At 39.2% G+C, this 21,271-nt stretch overlaps 3 protein-coding genes across 3 annotated transcripts; 1 reads left to right on the top strand and 2 right to left on the bottom strand.

The window, feature by feature from the left end:
- Positions 1-423: 423 nt before the first annotated feature.
- Positions 424-6,090, bottom strand: LOC117376168 (intracellular hyaluronan-binding protein 4-like). Its single transcript, XM_055224278.1, has 8 exons — positions 5,688-6,090; positions 4,216-4,354; positions 3,431-3,568; positions 2,018-2,089; positions 1,579-1,653; positions 1,338-1,509; positions 1,086-1,274; positions 424-653 (listed from the first exon to the last, which is right to left on the bottom strand). Exons 1-8 carry the CDS (start codon positions 5,926-5,928, stop codon positions 588-590), a joined length of 1,092 nt encoding a protein of 363 aa, XP_055080253.1. The 5' UTR covers positions 5,929-6,090; the 3' UTR covers positions 424-587.
- Positions 6,091-7,848: 1,758 nt separating this feature from the next.
- On the top strand, positions 7,849-15,235 carry znf367 (zinc finger protein 367). Its single transcript, XM_033972197.2, has 5 exons — positions 7,849-8,385; positions 9,997-10,147; positions 11,391-11,510; positions 11,601-11,739; positions 11,988-15,235. The coding sequence occupies exons 1-5, from the start codon at positions 8,110-8,112 to the stop codon at positions 12,247-12,249; spliced, it is 948 nt and encodes a 315-aa protein (XP_033828088.1). The 5' UTR covers positions 7,849-8,109; the 3' UTR covers positions 12,250-15,235.
- On the bottom strand, positions 15,231-21,222 carry slc35d2 (solute carrier family 35 member D2). Its single transcript, XM_033972196.2, has 12 exons — positions 20,926-21,222; positions 20,806-20,839; positions 20,274-20,360; positions 20,130-20,197; positions 19,957-20,028; positions 18,675-18,743; positions 18,499-18,601; positions 16,073-16,165; positions 15,898-15,965; positions 15,738-15,816; positions 15,570-15,652; positions 15,231-15,497 (listed from the first exon to the last, which is right to left on the bottom strand). The coding sequence occupies exons 1-12, from the start codon at positions 21,054-21,056 to the stop codon at positions 15,377-15,379; spliced, it is 1,008 nt and encodes a 335-aa protein (XP_033828087.1). The 5' UTR covers positions 21,057-21,222; the 3' UTR covers positions 15,231-15,376.
- Between the last annotated feature and the right edge of the window lie 49 nt (positions 21,223-21,271).

Raw genomic sequence — 21,271 nt, 5'->3', positions numbered from 1 at the left:
CATACCTGGAGTAGCTTGAAAACTTCCACTTCATGACACCACAAGGTGGAACAGAGCATTTTGAGCTTTGGAGATGTAGACCGACTAATAAAAGGGTTGCTCAAACGTGTGAATGAAACAAAACTCCAGGTATGTTTGAGGTAACATTTTAACATGGCTTCAAGCTCACAAGAGTCAGTTTTGCACAATATAGTACCTTTAACTAGTTTTCATTCCTCAAAGACCCTGAAAACATGCAGTCTCCTTGTGAGTGGGGTTGCCAGATCTGACCTGGAACTTGGCCGTGGCTCTTCTCTGTAGATAATGCCATACTGCAGAATATTCCAGGCAAAGCAATAACATCTCTAATGACAAAGCTTATGTTCAAGCCAATTGAAAAATGAAATACTGTATACATATGAAATATGAGCCAAATCACACCATAAACTTGCAAATGGTTTTATTCTACAGCAGTCTGATGCTCAGTGCAACAACAGAACTCAAGTATAATTACCCTAAACCTTAAGAACTGCACATGGAAATAGTGTTATACAATAGGTGTTTTAAACTGTCATTTAAGCTCCTGAAGGGAAAATGACTTAACCTCATTACTGTCTTGCCGATAGTGCTGGGAAGTCTACAGGATCGTAGGGGTTTGGTGCCAGATGGTCCCCCTAAAAGTACATAAACAGGTTAAAAGTCCTACACAAGCCCCTAGAACATTACCTAATCAAATACATTAACAAGTTTGAGTAATCCTTCATTATTACCATAGTCTGGCTACATCTGAAAAGCTCAAAATGCTCTTGCGATGTCATGAAGCAGTAATTTAAATGAACTGCTAGCTTTTACCTTGAGTTCAGTAGAGATTGGATAATTTCAGACCTGGAATTGCCAAATGATTCTAGTGAAGGTGTATAGGGTTTAAAAACAGTGGAGCACTTCCTGTATTACCACATAACATCACAAGGTTGAACCGAGTGTTCTGTTTGAGAGAAGAACTCAGCCTGAATCTGCAGGGTTTGAGTTAAACATGTGTGAATGAAACAAAACACAACTCCAGGTCTGTTATAGCAAATACCAGTTGCATTTGCATGTTTACTCACCACTTCCAATATGGGCTTCATTCGCTCCATCTGAAAAATTCCAGCTCCTCTCGGCACACCTCTGCCTCGACCTCCGCGACTGGGTCTTCCGAGACTCCCGAAGTTTATATCCAGCATAGAGGTGATGTCATTTGCGGCGCGGCGAAGGAAAGTGCCCTCTTCGTCCATATTCTCCAGCGCCTTCAAATTCTACAGATAAAAAAAATATTTAAAACTGCAGATTTGGATTATAACCACGATCCGTCTGCTTACCTCGAGGTGCTTTGACTCGTGTATGACTTTAGCTTTAGAGGGAATTGTGCTCTCAGTTTTGCGAATGTTGAACTCAGCTTTGGGTCGGTTAGACTCCTGCAAGGCTTTCCATTCATCCAGTGACATCTCCACGGCAACATGGACAACCATCTCTCCCTCCTCTTGCAGTGCCCTGTCAGAACAAAGCAAATATTTTTTAATGAAACTAAACTGAAACAAGCAGTGTAGCATCATCACTTACAGATTTTCCTCATCTGCAGACAACTGGGTTTCTTCAGATTTGACTGGAGTGGCTTCCGTCACCTCCATCAGCTCACTTAAACATGAAAACATTAGCCTATAAATGTATTTAAACAACGCATATTGTGCTTGTGTCTGCTATATAGTTATAATCTACAACACCCATGGATAATTGTGTTATAATATTACAGCAGTGCCCATGGGAACTGAAGTCTCTGTAAATGTCAACATAACAGAGCAGCGTTTCTGTCAGCCCCCCTTATGGATAGCTGCAGATCACACTAATAAGTGGTGGGTGGCCAAAATGACTGATACACGTAGGATTTGGCAGCATTGCAGATTATGAAAATAAAATTGGAGAACATAGTGTGTACGTCACAATGGCAGTGTATTGGTGTGTAGGTCTGATTTAAGATGTGAAGTGTTTACATTTTACTAACCTTGTAGCTTCATCAACAGAGCCCCAGTTCCAGGCCCCCCTGCCTCCCCTTTTCTCCTCAGGTGAGATGCCACTGAAATAAAATTGCACATAGATGAGTCTTAAACTGGCACAAGAGAAATCAAGTCTTACAGGGGTAGGGCTCAACAATGTGGAAAAAATATCTAGTTGCAATTTTTCTTACAAGCATTGGGATTAGATTTGTTTTAATAATAGGATTCCATTTCCAAGTTCACATTTTAAACATGTCCAGAAGAATTGACAAAAAGACTGAAATATGAACTGACAAATACATGAAACGCATTTCAGAACATGTTTGTACAGATCTGAACTACAGAGTTAGCAGTTTTTATGCAGAATAACACAGGAAGACACGGGGAGGGCATCTGACACACAGGGACATTTCAGAACATGTTTGTACAAATCTGAAGTATAGGGTCAGCAGTTTTTATGCAGAATAAGAAAAAACGTTGAATAGGAAATGATGGTATTTCAACAACCGTAGCCTTTATGACTTGCCAGTTGCGTCCATTAAAATAGAGATTTTGATTGCAATTAATGAAAGTCTCATTAACCTTCTGCCCCACCCACTTTTGCCTCTTAAGGAGACTATAACGCTCTTTGTGCTGGCACTTCCGGTTATGCTGGATTCCCATTCATTTTAAGGGAGAATTTGAGAAAAGTTGCAGTTAAAAAATGATGTAAACTGATCTGTGTAAAATGTTCCATGTTCATGTGACCAAAAATCAACACTGCACCGAATCTCGGAGGCTTTAAATCAGACCTATTGTGCAAATTATAACGAGTGTCATAAATTAGAACTATAGAGCACACACAAGCACATTTTAAATCACAATATTTATCTAAAGTAACTTAAAACAAACAAGTCCGCTGATGTCTGCGTTGGTAAAGTGCGGCGCCCAATGGGAGCTGACGTCACAGAGGACGTCATAACAACAAAGAGCCGTGTAGCTGTCGCCGCCTTGTAGGGACAGCTGCAGATCACACCAACAAGCCATTGATTTTTCTTTATTTGTACCAAAATGACTACGCAGTCATTTATTAACCCTACAGTTCGACAGCGCTGAATAGGGTTAATAAGATAAAATTAAAGAAAAAAGTAAGTACGTCACAGACCAGGCGTGTACTGGTGCAGGTGAAAATTGGGATCGATCGTCTTGAAAATATGCGATTAAAGCCTGCTCAAACATGCACGGATCACTCCAATAACAACTTTGGGAGGGTAAATAACAACTAACTAAAGTCTATTTTGCAGAATAGGTCTGCTTTAAAACTGCTTTGTAGCATGAGAGATTGAGATCATGATTAACAGCTCCGTGTAAAATAATACAACCCAAATGAAGATGGCGGCATCTATGGCAACTTCTGGCATAAAATGGATTATGAGGCTTACGTTCCATTGTGCCGGTCATATTCCCTCTTTCCCCTCTCCAGATTCCTCATGATAACTCTCCCTCTACCTCCTCCACCTCCTCTCCTCCCTCCTCTGTAGCCTCCTTTGCCCTGGGCATCGGCTTCTTCAGTGGATGGTCTGAGGAGAGAGCCAAATAAGGATGTCCATTCACATTTCTGTAGTCTACTAGGCAATACAAGTTTATTTGTCTAGCACAATTGGTACACAAAGAAATTCAAAGTGCTTTACAGAATAAGAAAGACATCGAAATCAAATACAAGCAAATCAAAACAAATAATCACCATAAAATTTACATTTAAAGAGAAGACTGCACAATATAAAACCTTTCAGTCATAAGCACAGCTAAACACAACTGTTTGGAGCCTGGATTTAAACACTGACAAAAAGAGGTCTCACATCTTCAGGAAGACGGTCCAGTCCTGGTCCAGTCCTGGTCCAGTCCTGGTCCAGTCCTGGTCCAGTCCTGGTCCAGTCCTGGTCCAGTCCTGGTCCAGTCCTGGTCCAGTCCTGGTCCAGTCCTGGTCCAGTCCTGGTCCAGTCCTGGTCCAGTCCTGGTCCAGTCCTGGTCCAGTCCTGTCCACTTCAGGGACCGCCCTCCTGCAGGTGCTCAAAGTATAAGATGGTTCATATGGCACTAATATGAGACATGTTAGTGTACTTTGGCACTAGGCCATGGAGAGGCTTTTACAAAAACAGAGCTCTTTTAAAGTCTGTTGTCTGAGCCACAGGAAGCAGTGCAAAGATCTGAGCACAGGATGTTCTACCTTGGAACAGAGAACTCCAGCGACGCATTGTCTGCGTAGGTCCTTTGGTCTCCATGAGCGACCCTCTTTATGCCCCTTTGGCCTTCTTCCTTATCAGCTCTCTCAGTCAAAGAACCAGCACAGCTCTGCACCTTACGAGCTACCAACAAGTAACATTTAGACTTTACAGTTTGTGATGAGGAAATAACATAACATAGATCAGAGAATAGTGTAGTATGGCCATTTTTAAAATATCAAACATACTTGGAATATTCACACATATTTAACACACAAATCCTGCAGTTTCTCTCTCAAAAACACTTCACACACCTTGTGATGTCATGTGGTAATACAGAAAGTGCCCCACTGTATTTTTAAACTCTATACACCTTCACCAGAATCAAAAAGGTAAAAAGGTAGCTGTTAACTTGAAAATTACCACTTCATGACCTAAAAAAGGAACAGAGCATTTTGAGCTTTGGAGATGGAAACAGACTAATAATAATGTTTTGTTTTATTCACACATGTTTGAGTAAACCAACTCCAGGTATGTTTTTGATGAAGTAACAGCATTATAACATGGCTTAAAGCTCCTATATTACACAAAATTGTCTCTTGTGAGCTTTAACAATTAAAGCTTCCATAAACAAAGGTAAACAATTACAGGTGCACTATGCAACTTTTCTCATCGAGGGTTAATGGCCTGCTGGTCTCCATGGGGATGTAACTGACTTAGAATAGGCCATTAAGCCCATTTATCTCATTGAAAACTATCAAGTAACACCACTAGGGCCAGGTCAAATTACAGGTCATGTCTGAAGAGGCGACCCCGCTCACAGTGAAAATGCATGAAAAAAATACTTGTGAGCTTTACCTCCTCATATACCCAGAGTGTGTTTTGTTTCATTCACACATGTTTGAGCTCAAAATGCTCTGTTCCACCTTGTGATGTCATGAAGCGGTAGTTTAACTTAACAGCTACCTTTAACATTTTGCTCAGTAGAAAATCACAATTCCAGGGCTGAAATGATTCTAGTGAAGGTGCATGGCGTTTAAAAACAGTGTGGAGCCCTACCTGTTTTACCACATGACATCACAAGGTGGAACAGAGTGTTTTCTGTTTGAGAGAAGTCATCTTTTGTGGGTTTGTGTGTTAAACATGTGAATGAAACAAAACATAACTCCAGGTATGTTTGTGATGAGGAAACAACATTATAACATAGATCATAAAATACTGTAATATGGACCCTTTAAATACCTGTCACTGAATAAGTACAAGATAGAAAGTTGAATACCAAACTGTGGAGAATTACAAGTAACTTAAAGCAATTATCATCACCATGGAGATGTAAGTGGCGTCCCCCCTACCAGAACAGTTACATAGTGCACCTTTAAATGAATCGTTCTCAAGGTAGGGAACATTTGTGGTTGGGCACTTAAACTGATTTGCTTTCTCATGTCCAGTAGCCTAAATGTAATGTGTCTCACGTTACCTTGAGCTGGCTCCGGAGTCTCTACACGGACAGGGACACGCACGGGGACACGCCGGTCCCTCTGCGACTCTTTCTGACCAGGCTTTTTCTGTCTGTTCTTCACATCCTCCAGCTTCTTTTTCTTCTTCTTTTTGTCCTTTTCAGTTTGAGCCTCGATTAAGACGTCAAACGGGTCCGCGTCATCGTCCAGGAGTTCACCAAACCTGTTGGCCACCGCGCACCCGTACTCGTCTGGGAGCATGTTGGCCCAGTGTGCGCGGGACAGAGCCACTTTTCACAAGCCCGTTCCCTCCTGTACAATAACAAATGAATAAGGCAAAGAAAAAAACAACTGACTCGTTAGCTATTAGAAAAGACACGCACGCCAGGCCAAGTTTGCGTTTCTCACGAACGATCAACACCCGGCTCCACGGGACTGGCGCACTTAAGTGTTTGCAGGTGTGGAGCACGTGCGCACGCCCCCTACGCACGCCCCCTGCGCCTGGACCCGGCCATGTTAGCGCCATATGCACCATCTCCCACTCTGAGCACCTCAGGGACCGGCCTCCTGCTGGTGCCCAAAGGCAGGACTAAACATGGGGAAGGAGTGTTTCAGTTGTATGCAGCTAAAAGAACAGTCTCATGAAAGGTTTTTACTCTGCACTGTTCTCTCTTAATGTTTTATGATGATTATTTGTGATTATTTATGTTTTGATTTGTTGTATTGTGATTTGCCGTGCCTTTCCAATCAGAGTCTGGTAAAACGGAGGGTTAGAGCGCAACACACAGTGAATATAATAATATGAATAATATAATACTCTAATATACTACAGCAAGGCCTCATGATTGGACACACGAAGTGGACATAGCCACGCCTTTTCTTGTTGCCTTTGGTAACCACAGGTCGGACACTGGCGTAAGTAGAGTCGCTTAAGTGCAAAAAAAGTTTTGCAGAAATTTGGGAGCAATTTGTCGCTTGTATATAAGGCAAAGACAACAGTAACAGGACTACATTTTGTTAAATTATAAAAAATAACAGTTTCATATGCTACCTTAAAGTGATAGTAGGAATAAAAATATCACAAATCATGGCCTAATTTCTTGAAGCAAGTCCTACATTATATTTAAGCCAACCTCTTGTTGGAGTTTGTGCTTTGGGGACCCAAGTTGGTCCTGACTTCACTGCTTTAGGAAATGCTTTCTGATTTGTTTTTTTCAGTCTATATTATGTGGCATAAAACTATCTATGTATCTCCATGGGGAATGTTTCACAGTGACACACACACACACACACACACACACACACACCCCCACACACCCCACACACACACACACACCCCACTACAAAACTAAACTGTGTAAGAAACCTCCTCGCCTCTGTCACAAGGTTACGCCTGCCCCTACTACCATAACAGCAAAGACCGGAGACCCCCCCACCCCACACACACACACACACACACCCACACACACATATATATGATATATGGCTTGTCTATCTACATGGAGCTAGGCCAAAGGGCTCTGGAGCTTTGTTGGAAAGCACTAGCAATACAAATAACTTGCTTAGAGATAATATAACCTTATAATAGCCTATGTAAAAAACAACACTAGGCCTTGGCTGTAGCCATATTTTTTTAATCCATTTCATCTTGTAATGAAACTGTAGCTTCATAAACCTGTCCCTTCACTAGAGCCTAACTAGGGCACTCTACTTCCATGTTCTGCTCCTAACATAGGCTCTTTTGTTCAACATGTATCCACCCTGCATGATTATGTAAGTTTGGCGCCTCTGTACCACCCTTTTCCTTTCCCTTTAACTTGACCAAAAATGTAATAACATAAACAGGCTCCACAGCGCGGGAAAAGAGCCATCTGCTCGTCTGGTAACCGCTCTATGCTGTGATTGGGTGTCTCCAGTTTAAAGACCCTGTATGACACATTCACGGACCAATCACAGGCTCAGTGTGCGGACGAGCGCGCCGGGGGTTTCAATTCCATTGGTCCAAATGATGAGCCAATGCTGTGCGCGCTGAGCCCCGGGCTTCGGGGCATTTGGTGCCATGTCTGTGGTACAGTTGTAGGCCTGTTTCTATTGGTTAATGTCGACATGTGCATCAGTAAAAGCGCCGGGGATTGGCTCGTGCGCTGCTCAGGCGCGCTTTTGCAACGCGGGACGGCTCTTGTGTGAGCGCCCAGAGCAGAGCAGGAGGGTCACGGTGCAGAGAAGAAGGGAACTTTCTTGTGCAGCTTGTTCTGAAGTAGTGGATACTTATAAGAGAAGAATATCTTTGATTTGAAATGAAGGATTCATCGACTCCACACGACTAAAGAAATTCGGGACAATTCTACATTTATTTGCCTTCAACGACTCATTTTGGTCACAGGTTTTGAACTTTTATATTTTTTAATTTTGTGCTACGGGATTTTGTTTTTATAGCCAATTATGGCGGAAAGCAAGCATCCTCAAGTTATTTACTGCAACGACTCGCCCAAAAGAGTTTTGGTTTCTGTTATTAAGACCACCCCTATCAAGCCACGGAAAGAAGCAATGACCCCGACCAGCCCTGGATTCAGTGACTTTATGGTGTATCCGTGGAAATGGGGGGAGAACGCGCATAACGTGACCCTTAGTCCAGACTCTGTGAGCGGCGCTTCGTCTCCAACCGGGACCCAGACGGTCAGAGAGGCGGACACTGCTCCCTCTCCGGAACAGTTCAAGGTAGTTATACATTTCACTAATCTTCTTACAGTTGCTAAATATGCAAATACTCTAACGCACATTCAACTTCATTATAAATTAGCTTATAGTATAGAAATATGTATAGGATAGTAGCATGTGAATTACAATGTCTACTACTTCATAATTACACACTCTTAACGTCTTTGTACTAACGTCTGTCAAATACATTCACCTGGCGTTTACTCTGTGGTATTTAGTTACAGGTATTACCCGCTCAAAAGTTACAGTTGGACACAGTTTAAAAGCATAAAGAGTGCTTTAAAAATCGCCCGCGCATATGGGTGTGACACGATGCATTTAAACCCCACACACTTCCTGGTTACGCAGCAGCTGCAGCGCGGTGACGTTTCTTCGCGCGCCAAATGTAACCGGATGGAATCAATAATGAGGCAACGCGTTACAGCGACGTCCACGTGAAACGAAAGAAACGTCTCGGGTGGCAACTAGAACACGTGCTCAAGTATAAGATTCAACTAAGCACGGGACGATATTGAAATTTAGTGTCACGATTATAGTTTTTTTGTTCATTGATTATTCCATTTCATTTGGATGGCAAAAACAAAATAATCAGAAAATTTACAAATACAACTGTTATGTGCGTTGACATTGGCATGAAGAAAAGGAACAGGAAGAACATCAATCTTGTAAACTCTTCTTTCATTATCTTAACTGCGTTTAACCGTTATATCACGGTAATTATTAACGTTGCTGACAGTTTAAAAATGTTCTGCAGATGAATAATTATAATTTTAATGTCAGGAATAGGTTCCATATTTACTGTACTTTGTTATATGTGAAAATAACACTGATCTAGAAGAGCTGATAATGGGGAAGTGGGGTTTTCTGCACATTCTGCTGACATGGTGATAATCTTAGTTGGTGATTCTTAGATGTTGACCCTTTTTATCACGATGTTGATTCTCCCTTTCCTAATATCAATTTTATTAAATGGTTCATGAAATAGACAGTTCAGGTATCACTCCAAATCTATTATGAAACTCAAAACCTTTCCTCTGATGCCACATAAATTTATTAAAAAGTTTTTTATATATATATATATATATATATATATATATATATATATATATATATATATATATATATATATATATATATATATATATAAATAAAGTTATATATTAACTTTTTTAACATGAAATTCTAATTGTTCTGTCATAAAAATCATAACTTTTCAGGTGTAGTGACTTAGTTCTGATTTAATGCACTTCCAGTCTCTCGCTCTTTGTTATAGTGGTTCGAAACAGAATGAATTAATATAACTATGACTCATTACAAATCCAAACTAAGTATTAAAGTATTTCATTCTGCTGTTTATTTCTGGAAGCTCATGTTTTGTAGCTTCAGAATAGTTTTTGTGCTTTAAATCTGCTCTTGGGGTATTGTGTCAGTGGCATAAATTAGTTTCAATATTATCGTTTATTGCCTATATCGAACTTCAAAATTTGTAATTGTGACAGGCCTACGCAATAGCAGCCTTTCTCTTTGCACAATTTGTCCCACTTTTATTACAATTTAAGGCGGCCACTATAGATGAGGTCATATGTCTAACCCTTTCTGTTGTTCTGTCAGGATGGCATTAGGAGAGGGCGGCCCCGAGCAGACACTGTTCGCGAACTGATAAGTGAAGGCGAGACATCATCGAGCCGTATCCGCTGCAACATCTGCAACCGGGTCTTTCCCCGAGAGAAGTCTCTACAGGCTCACAAGAGGACACATACAGGTAACACACCATTAGTTTCAGACATAGACAGTGTATAAAGAAGTGGACTAAGTGAGTGTGACGCCACTCATAGCGAAATAAAAATATCAGAACAGGTCAATAGAAACATCTTAAGACCAGCAGCAGTTACATAGAGAGGGGCAACAATTTTTCAATAGAAAGGGAATTGGAGCCAGAGCCGATGTAGCCAGAAGCGCTCTCATGATCACTTCCTGTTTGGAACACGGCAGCTAGCAGATTAGCTGTTTATTTATATATACAGTGTATGAATACACCAAAAAGTGGCATTTGAACAGTATTGTAGCCTTCTGGTATTTATTTTCTGAATACAAAGTCTACTGTAGCCCGTAACCCACAGCAAAAAACAACAGTAGTCTCAACTTTACAGAGGCCGTCTCAAAAGTGAGCAGTAACTGACGAATGGAACGTTGACGTCAGTTTGTCGGCATAGCAACTCAGGGTCACATACAAAAACATTTACCTTAACAACATCATATAAACAGTTATAAGAACAACAAAAGGTATCAACTCTGAACTAAACACAGAATATCAGATCATCACAATTTTCATTTTATCTGCCCCCCCATCTGTATTCAATATTTTTGGCCCATATAATGTTGTGATGTCATCTGAAACTGAACAATACATTCACAAAAGCTATTTAAAAACGAATAGTTATCTTATGAAATAGTGCTGAATAGTTTCGTAAAAGCATCTTAACATTTAACATAAAGTACTGGAGTTTTGAGTTTTAGATTTGTGATTATATCTGTATAAAAAGTAGGATTCAGTTCAGAGTGCACACTGTAAATAACAGTTCAATTCAATTTTATTTATATAGCTCATTTAAAATACAACTTAAGCTGCCTAAACTGGTTCACGTAAACAACAACCAAAAACAGATATCCATAAAATACCACACATAGTCAAAGAACAATAAAACACTGAGATATCCTGCCTTGCTAGAATTTCCAAGGTGAAGAGGTGGGTTTTTAGTCTGGTCTTAAACTACACTACAAACTGAGAGGATTTGACAGGCAGAGGGTGCTGTTTCATAGTGTGGGCGCTGCCACAGTAAAGGCTCAAAAACTCAAATCTGAACTGATATCATAATATCAAGAATCCCATACATTTCAGAACATATTTGTAGAGGTCTAAACTACAGCTTCATCAAGATTTTCTATTTAAAAAAAGACCTGATATTTTGGAGAGGAATAACTTAACTTTGCTATTTGGTTCTCAGGAGAGCGACCTTACCTGTGTGATTATCCAAACTGTGGAAAGGCCTTTGTCCAGAGCGGTCAGCTGAAGACACATCAGCGTCTTCATACTGGAGAGAAGCCTTTTGTTTGTTCAGAGAAGGGTAAGTTGTAATAGTAAAAGTAATACTCCTTCAATGTTATCCAAAGAAGATGATGTATTTATTTGATTGGTGGCACTTTTGTAATTACAGGATGTGGAAATCGGTTTACGCATGCCAACCGCCACTGCCCCAAGCACCCTTTCTCCAGGCTGAAGAGAGAGGAGCCCAAGGAAGGTCAAGGGAACGCACATATGGTGGACAACAAGGCTGTGGCGGAGTGGCTGGCAAAGTAAGCTGTTAGAAATTATTACAAATTATATAAAGTTTTTCATATAAAATTCTTCTATAAAAATTTATTTGTATAGCACATTTAAAACAACTTCATCTGACTAAAGCGCTTCACATAAAAGTCAACAGAAAACAGATAAACACAATACATAGGCAAACAACAATAAAACATCAAGATATCCCGTCTAGCTAGTACGGATAGGCCTGTTTTTATTGTACAGCATGAACTGACTGATGTTTTATCCTCAGGTATTGGAAAACCCGAGAACAGCGCGCTCCCACCACCACCAAAGTGAAAGCGCAGGGCAAAGGGAGAGCTGAGGACCAGGAACAGCAAGATCCAATGGAATTCCTTGAGTCCGACGAAGAAAATGAAGAGGAGATGATGGCGGTGGAGGAGGAGAAGAGCAGTCAGCAAGGAGGAGCAGCTAAACGCCGCCTTCAAGAGCAGAGGGAGCGTCTCCATGGAGCGCTGGCACTTATCGAGCTCGCCAACAACCTATCTGCTTAAAAATCCAGCTGTTATCCTGAAAAAATCCACCTCCCAATTTGCCTTCCTGTTTAAAATGCTGTAGAAACACCTAATAGGTTGGGTTCACAATATACTGGAATGTGTATAGTTTAAAATTGGGCTGGACACAGGTCAGAATTATATGGTGGTATTTGCTGTCAGAGTGCAGATTTGTTGACCTGGCTAAGGATTAATGGGCCTAAACCATAGACTGTATAAAGAAGTGGACTAAGGGAGTTTGATGTCACCCATAATGTTCAGCTCCAGTCAAATAAAGCTCATCGAGGCTTGCTGTCGTGGGGGCACATTTAGAGTGGCGTTCCATATTTGGAATTCTGACCGCAAGTATCATAGCAACCAAAGAGCCAATCTGGAGCGAGGCTGTTGAAGGTAATGCCAACTTTCTGCCCGTACCGCTAGTTTAGCACGGAGCGGGCGCTTAGCAACACTGGCAATCAAACCTGTTGCTAACACCAGCAGGAGAAAGAAGGCGCCTGATTTTTTCTGTTAATAATGTTCATATCTAGATTTACAGACACAATAGTGAAATAAAAACACCAGGATCATGTAGAGTGGGTTAATATGAATATCTTAAGAGCAAAATAATAAGTCTGAGAGCAGCAGTTAGAGAGAGGGGTGACAGTTTTTAAATGTAAAGTGAATAAGAGCCAGAGGCGCACCTATGCGGACTTCTTAGCAGCTAGAAGGTTAGCTATGTCCATTTATATATACAGTCTATGGCCTATTCACATGAAACAAAAACTGACAAAGTTCAACACCTCTATAAAACAAACAAAAGTGAAATAATTTTTTTTCACAATATAAAGTTATGCCGTTAATTAACTCAAACTCACTAAAGACAGGATTGGTGTCAGTTGAAAGGCCTTCAACTCATGAGATTAATATCGCAGGTTTGTGGAGCCAAACCCATACAGGTTCAACGTTTGTGGATTTGGATATTTCTTCCAAAAAATGTTAACGCCCATAGAGTTACATAGGCCTGTGCCCACCATCTGAGATTATCTAATTCTAGGATGTGAACCAACCTATTGCTGACTAGTTTAGCTGGAAATATCAAGTTTAACACCAGTCTTTGTTGGGGGCGCAAACTTTGAAAACCTAGTCCAGTTACAGCAACAGGGAGGCACAAGCTAACGCACCTTATTCAATAGCTTCCATTTTATCTAGGCTGCTATATTTTGTAGATTTGACCATATGAAGAATGTTGTTTTTTCTCTTTGTCTTGTAAAGGCAAAAAGGGGAGACTTTTATGGTTTGAATTTGTTTGCACTTTGATGGTAACGAGTTTTGTTGTGAGTGTACGAGTGTGTGGAAGTGTAAGTATATAAAATATATATAAAGGATAAAGCTCTGATGGACAGACTGATACAGGGTGTGCTCAAGAATGGTTAGACAAACAGCTTTCTGTCAGCTTTGGTAATGGCTGGGGGAGGTTTTGTGTTTGTAATTCAGCAAATTTTTTACATAAAGCACGTTGACTTTTTTTTTTTTTTTTTTTTTTTTGTGATTTACACAAAAACATTGCAAGTCTAATCCAGGTGTCTGTTCCAATCCAAATTCAAATTATTTCAGCAATAGGCTCTGTGCGCAGTAACCCGCTGGCTAGTTCACTGTGTCTCAAAGCTAACAGTCACTTATTAAAATCAGAAAACATAAACAACCTATTTAAATTCTGAATTAATTAAAATAACAATTACTCAATTATTCTTAAATGCAGAATACTTCAGTTTGTAGTGTTGTTTTAATATTTATTATGCCTCAAAATTAGTGTTAGCATTGAGACACAAACATCTCTTTTGAAACAGAAGTGTCCTCTGGTGAAGTATTCATTTTATTTATGTAGTGTTTAACATGGTGTCCACTGTCTCATCTTTAAATATTCATTTTAGCATAACTTTGCAAAAACTTCAAACACGAACAGTGGGGTTGCTGGGCGCTATTGTGCACAGAGCCTGTTAACGTTAAAGTTTAGACTAATATCAAGTCATAAACTGGTCACTTAGTAGTTTCCAAGTACTTTTTCTCAACAACTGACTTCTAATATAACTGACAAATTGTTAATGTGGAATAATATATACTTAAAAATGTGCTATGTAACTTTTCTGGTGGAGGGTCTGCCACGTGCTCGTCACCATAGAGATGCTTTAGCTATGCCTAGAAAGTTCCACATACAGCATAAAATATAATCATGGAAGCAAGCAAGTGGCACCCTCGAGTAGGCATGGGACGATACTGAAATTCACAATTAACAATAATGTCATGACAACTATTGAAGTTGCTGACACTTTAAAAATGTTATGGATATGAATAATTCAAATTTTAATATTAACAGGTTTCATATTTAAACTGTTATAGTTATTACTGTTTATTGTCCCATCCCTACCTCCAGGACAAGTTACAGTTCAGATCTGTGGAGCGACGATGCATGAGAAGCACTTAGCTGTAACCACACCAACCTTTGGATTAAGCTTGCAATGCACTGATGATCTGAAATGGGTTGTATCCAGAGAAAACTAGGTGTTTGTTGGATTGGACTAATTCATTAACAACACTACATCCGTAAACACTGTACTAAACCGCTCACAAACCCTGCCTTTAATAGAATTCTTCATGATTTCTATTGTGTAGATGCATGCTCTTAGCCTCATGAAATCTGTGTCAAACTGGAAGTCAGCTTACATGTTGATAATCAAAACGCCAAATGATTTCTTATATCCATAGTGTGTTTCTAACCTTAGTTTGTGTTGTGCTTGATGAAAATGATGGTAATTAATATATACATGTTTGTTAGAGGATGCAGTGTGCACAATTTACCAAAAGCTTTGATTTTTAGTATTTCTCAATGACCTGCATTTCTATTAAATCAGTAGTTTCATCCTTGCTTTTTAGGGGTATTTTACAGACATGAAAACCTGTCCACACTGTTGAAATTGTTGATCTTCAATAAACATTCACTGAATCTCAGAGTGTAAACCTTTTTTTTACTTAAACATAACAAGTATTTTGAATAATTTACAAATAACTTGTTAAAAAAAATACTAATACTGTACATTAATGTGGCTCCAGTATGGAGAAAAATAGCACCACCTAGTGGCATAAATCCCTCCTAATCTTTGGCTGGATGTGTCTCTGGAGGGTTTTCTGTTGCATCAGTTTTCACTTCTTCTATAGTTCTTTCTGGTGTTGTGTTGAAGCTCAGATAAGAGTAGAAAAGTCCTCCAGACATGCTGAAAATACAAAGCTCTCAGTTACATGGATCGGTGAAATCTGTAAAACCAGTTGAAATTTGAGTTGTTTACCAAATGGTGAGGCCTACAAAGTTTGTCCAAGAGAACACATAATCTCCTCCCACAAAGATCCCAATGTAGGCCACTGCTACATTCTGAAAACAATTATATTATATTGCTATATCACTGCCAAAAACTGATAGGGAAGTTTTCTAGGTAAAAATAGTGTCCTTATCTCACCTTTATGGCTCCTACTACTGTGGTCGTTAATGCAGAGTTATAATGACTGCAGAGGACTATGGAATACATTAGTACAAACCTTTAGGGAAATAACAAAAATACAATCATGAAGTTACAAAATGATAATTAAATGGTTGAATTAAAGTAAGAAAAAACATACCCCATAATGCATGACATGATGAAACACAATAGAAATGGCACTTTTGTCCAGTCTTGAAATGTGAGTGCCTGTGAATGAGTTGGTGTTATATTGGTATAGAAAATGAAAAAATAATTAGATCTTCATTATAATATCTCAATATTCAGAGTATCACATCCATTTTAAAAAGAAATACCTTGTCCAAGTCTCCTGTATACGCACACACGATGGTAATGGGGATGATGATTATCAGCGCATTATAAAACAGGACACCATATTTGCCAAGTCCCTAAAGTAAAGGATTATATTTGAGTACTCAGAGCCCCTAGTTTATAGACCAATATATAGACCAATTTTTGCTGGCCCTCATGTACGCCTGTAACAGTAACAAATTTTGAAGTTCAGTATATTGATGGAGTGCATATAGACGATAAATGATAATACTGAAACCAATTCATGCCACTGATACAATAACCAAAATGCAGATTAAATCTCAAAAACTATTATAAATCAACAATATGGGAATGGCGAACAACAATATATGAAAAAAAAAAAAAATCATGAGATGCAACAAATAAACAGCAGAATGGAAAACACTTTTGTGTGTAGTTGAAAAAATTGAGGTTATCTGCCATGTCGTAATAAAGGCTTTTAATTATTTTGTACTTTTTTTTTAACTGTCTCTTGGTATTTGAGACTGGTCGTTACACTGAAGAGCACCAAAATCACACTACTGCACAATCTCTACTATCCAAGCAGCTCCTGCCTGTAACTTTTTGCAGACTTTTGTGCATAGTTTGCGTCTGTAATGAGTCACACAAGTTATTCATTCAACCTTTTACGGCTTAAATATTATCGTATAGCAAAAAAAAAAAAAAAAAAAAAAGTGCAAAGTAGTGCAAAAAAAAAAAGCACACACGATAAACACTGACCCCAAAAGAATATTGTTCCAGCTTCATATGTAGAAGGATAAGCCGATATAGTGATAGTCATGACAGGCCTAACCTCAGGTCTTCTGCTGCACTGGCCCATTTAAACGTAGGCAGTATCTTTTACAGCAAACCTGAGTAATTCTACCATTATGACCTGAATAACATCACATGAAGGCCTGTCATGAGAATTACTATAAGCATCATTCAGTATGTGAAACCTGGAACAATACATTTTGGAGCTCAGTATTTTTATTGTGTGTACATTTTGTTGCAATAGTGTGGAGATTTCTGCTATTCTTATGTAAAACAGTAACATTTGAAAAAGTCACATCCAGGACTTATTATTGGTTCATTCTGATATTTATTTGCTGCAGCTCAGGCTTTTTAATGATAGTGTATTTAAAAAAATTTACTAGTTTACTGGATTATTTATCTTGCTTTATTTTTTTTATTATGTGAGTGGTAGGCCTGTCACGATAACACATTTCAAAGTGCGATATATTGATGGAGTATATATAGAAAATAAATGATACGGAAACAAATTTATACCACGGACACAAAAACCCAAGAGCAGATTTAAACCAGAAAAACTATTCTAAACCTACAATATTGTTAAAAAATCATGAGCTGCAACAAATAAACAGAATTATGTAATAATTCACACAAGTTATTAATTCAACCTTTATCGCTTAAATATTATTGTATAGCTGAAAAATATACCAAAGATTTCTCAGTAGCGCAAAGAAAAAGTACACACAATAAATACTGACATGAAATATATAGATTTTTTTTTGTAATAGTGTATAATATGGTAAGATTTGAGCTGTCGAAAGATAAAAATATCACCTCCAGGACTGAGGCTTTTTAATGATTTTAAAATAATAAAAAAAGTTTACTGGGCTTAACCTGCTTTATTTTAATTGCATCAGCGGCACAAAGTAGTTTCAACATTAGTGTTATCATGACAGGCCTATTCACATGGCACTGAGATAAAGGCCTAAAATGTTCCACGCCTTTTTAAAGACAAAATGGCTCAAAACTGTAAAATGCACCCATCTGATCCACTGTATCCGTCTGTGGCCCTCCCATTACAACACGTTTCAAGATGTGGTCCTTAGTGAAAAAGTTGGACACTCAGGGCTATGGGATCATCTTAGTGCAGGCAGGAGGTAATGCAGTTGCCTCATCAGAAACATAACTTGAGTTGTGTTTTGTTTCATTCACACATGGTTGAGTAATCCTGTGTTATTAGTCAGTCTACATCTCCAAAGCTCAAAATGCCCTGTTCCACCTTGTGATATCAGGCTGTGGTAGTTTTCAAGTTAACTGCTACGTTTTACCTTTACTTCAGTAGAGATTGGAAATTCCAGAGCTGAAGTTGAAATTATCCAAATGATGAAAGTGTATGGAGTTTATAAACCTGTATTACCACATGACATCATAAGGTGGAACAGTTTCTGTTTGAAAGAAGAACTCGCAAAAAATACGCAAGGTGTGTGTGCTAAACATGTGTGAATGAAGCAAAACACAACTCCAGGTCTGTTTGTGATGAGGAAACAATATTATAATAAATAGATCAGAAAATAGCATAATATAGGCCCCTTAACTCAAGAAAAAAATGAACCCTGCCCAAACACTTACACTTGGATTCTCAATAAGACGAGTAAACATTTGGCACTGATAACCCTACCTCCACCCCAAGTTTTTTCTTGGTGTACACGCCGTAAGCAGCAGTGAAAGCATCGTTGAGCAGGATGAAGACGTATCCCTCCACCTCAAAAGCCAAGTCTGAGCTGCAACAGCAGGAAGTTATGAACGACACTCTGTGTTTATAAAGTGTGTGGAACGTAATCCAAATAAACTCACCTAGCTGCAATCAGAGCTCCAGTGACTATAATGAGCACACTGTACACCAGCGCTTTGGAGAAGGTTTTCCTGATAATAAAAAACAAACAGCAGAAGTTATTGTCTCATCTTTGATTAAATAAGACCTATTCTGCAAAATGGACCTTTCAGAGCTTTTAACCATGGTATAGTTGTTTTCTTCTCATTTACCCTTTAAAGTTGTATTTGGAGTGATTCATGCCTGTCTGAGCAATTTTAAATCACTTATTTTCACTTCCTGTTTTCACCTTCACTGGTACGCGCCCACTGCTACGTACTTTGTTCACCAATTGTATTTTCTTAATTGGCGATGCTTGTAGGATTCGGCAATGTTGCGTAGACATTTTGCTACAAATGGTGAAAGATTTGCAGCTCGCTAGTGTGATGTGGAGCTATCCATAGGAGGGGCCGACAGATACACGGCGCTTTCTTGTGATGACGTTTACGTCAACGTCAGCTCCCATTGGGCACCTCAGTTTAACACGGAAGTCAGTTTCTTGTTTCTTTTATTAATTACAAAAAAATAAATAAAATCTGTTAACTGGACAAATGTTGTAGAAGCGAAGACGTCTTGCTCATTCAAGCCGCTTCTTTAGTTCTGGTCAGTTAACAGGTGGACACCGCCTTATGTCTACCTGAAAGGAGGAGCTAACTACACTGAAACTCAAAACACCTATTGTCTACAGTTTGTTTGTAGGCTAGGTCTATTGTGCTACCCCAAGTGTGCACTGTGCCTGAGTCCTACTTAGCATAGTCATTCAAGCCACTAATGTGTGATTTCACACATATTAGCATCCTGGATAGCTCTATTGTTCTTTGTTTTGCTTTGGGATGAGGATGGAGTTATAGAGATAGATGATGTCTGAGTCTCCCATTCTACAAGGAAGGATTGTCATTCCTAACAAAAATTGCTTCTTTATCTCTCCTTTCAAACCATTTCTTTTCTCTTGTAGTCTGTAGTTGCTATAATGTTGTGGAGACTGACGGCATCACACAAGGTACAGGTCAGATTTGTAGAGTACCGAGTTTTTTTGTGTTTTTTTTACAATAAAAATATCCATCGTTGAATGAACTATATGTTTGAACATATCATGCAAACCAAGAACAACCCCCCCACCCACCACCACTACTACAAAAGAAAGAGTATTGCATTACGTTTTTGGAGCAACTGCAAAATATTCCTGTGCATCTTGTATAACATGTTGTTTTCTTGTTGGAATTTTAAGCTGGCCATTGTGTCTACTCCAGGTAAAGGAAATCTTACCTTAATAAATACACTTCTAAAACCATCGTCATCAATATAGTAAACTTCCTCAACACTGTAAACATCGGCAAACTGTAAAACAAACAAAAAAACAACATATATAAACAATAAACTAAAAGATATCAGACCTACTTTAACATGACACCACCTATTAAGTTTCGATAGTGGCACACCTGAGTTTTTTCGTGCTCCCCAGGCCTGTTATGTGGTTCCCCGTGTACAACAATGGAAGAGGAAATATCTGAAACCCAAACAATATTTCACAGTACTAATTTGGGAACTTGCTCTCGCTGATTTTTACGCTTAAATTGACCGACCTTATGGAAAACACTTCTGTCCAAGTCCTGAAATTGGACAGTGTTGCTCTTTTTGGCAACATATAGAATGACAATAGTTGCTACCATCTGGGGAAGATAAAGGTAAATGTATGTAAATGTATAGAAAGACTAGAGACAGGCTCATTTTAGTAGTCATTTAAATACAGTACTTAAGTAGAATACAGAAGTAAATTTTACAGTGAATACTTTTTACTTTACTCTATTTGAGAACAGGTATCTGTACTTTCTACTCCATTACATTTTTTAACTGGATTGGAAAGTAAAAAGTCCTTTTCAGATGATTTGAGGGGTTATTTTTACCATGTTCATAGTAACATCCTGAGGTCAGAGGTTTCTTTCATTTACATTTTAACAAATCATCATCTTTTTACTCTTAAAGTTCATTTTAAAATGGATACTTAAATAGTTTACTTATGCAGATTTTTTTCATGTGATACCTTTACTTGAATAACCTTTTACCTTTGTATCTGTACTTTTACTTAAGTAACCAAGTGTACACCTGGCCGCTTACCTGTCCAATTCCCAGACACGCGTAAGAAGGAAACCTGCAAAAACGCACGCCGATCGTCACGTGACAACCAAAGTAACGTATTTATCGAGCTGTTATGCACCACGTGACCTTCTGACCCACCTGTAGCTGGTCAGCACGGTCTTGTTCACCACGGTTATCAGGAACGAGCTCGCCGCGTAAAATAGTGCGGACATAGCCTTCGCCATTCCCGAAGGCTGCGCAGCGCTGGTCTGGAGACATGCCGCTGTCATCGTACAAGTTTCTGTGGTAAAACAAGTACGTTTGTCTCGCTCCAGGCAGGACAGCGGGAGGGGCGAGCCGATTCCTCTTTCTGTGCGTAATGTTTCAGATTTCCTGTCCTCTCTGCGCGAAAGGGGCGGTCCTCCTCGAACAGTGTGCCGGCCAGTGATGGGACTTTCGCCTCTTTTATGGGATCCGAATCTTTTGGATCCGTTATTTTCAAGGA

Source organism: Periophthalmus magnuspinnatus, chromosome 9 (genome assembly GCF_009829125.3).
Source record: "Periophthalmus magnuspinnatus isolate fPerMag1 chromosome 9, fPerMag1.2.pri, whole genome shotgun sequence".
Classification (NCBI taxonomy): Eukaryota; Metazoa; Chordata; class Actinopteri; order Gobiiformes; family Gobiidae; genus Periophthalmus; species Periophthalmus magnuspinnatus.
This window is presented reverse-complemented; position numbering and strand designations above follow the sequence as displayed.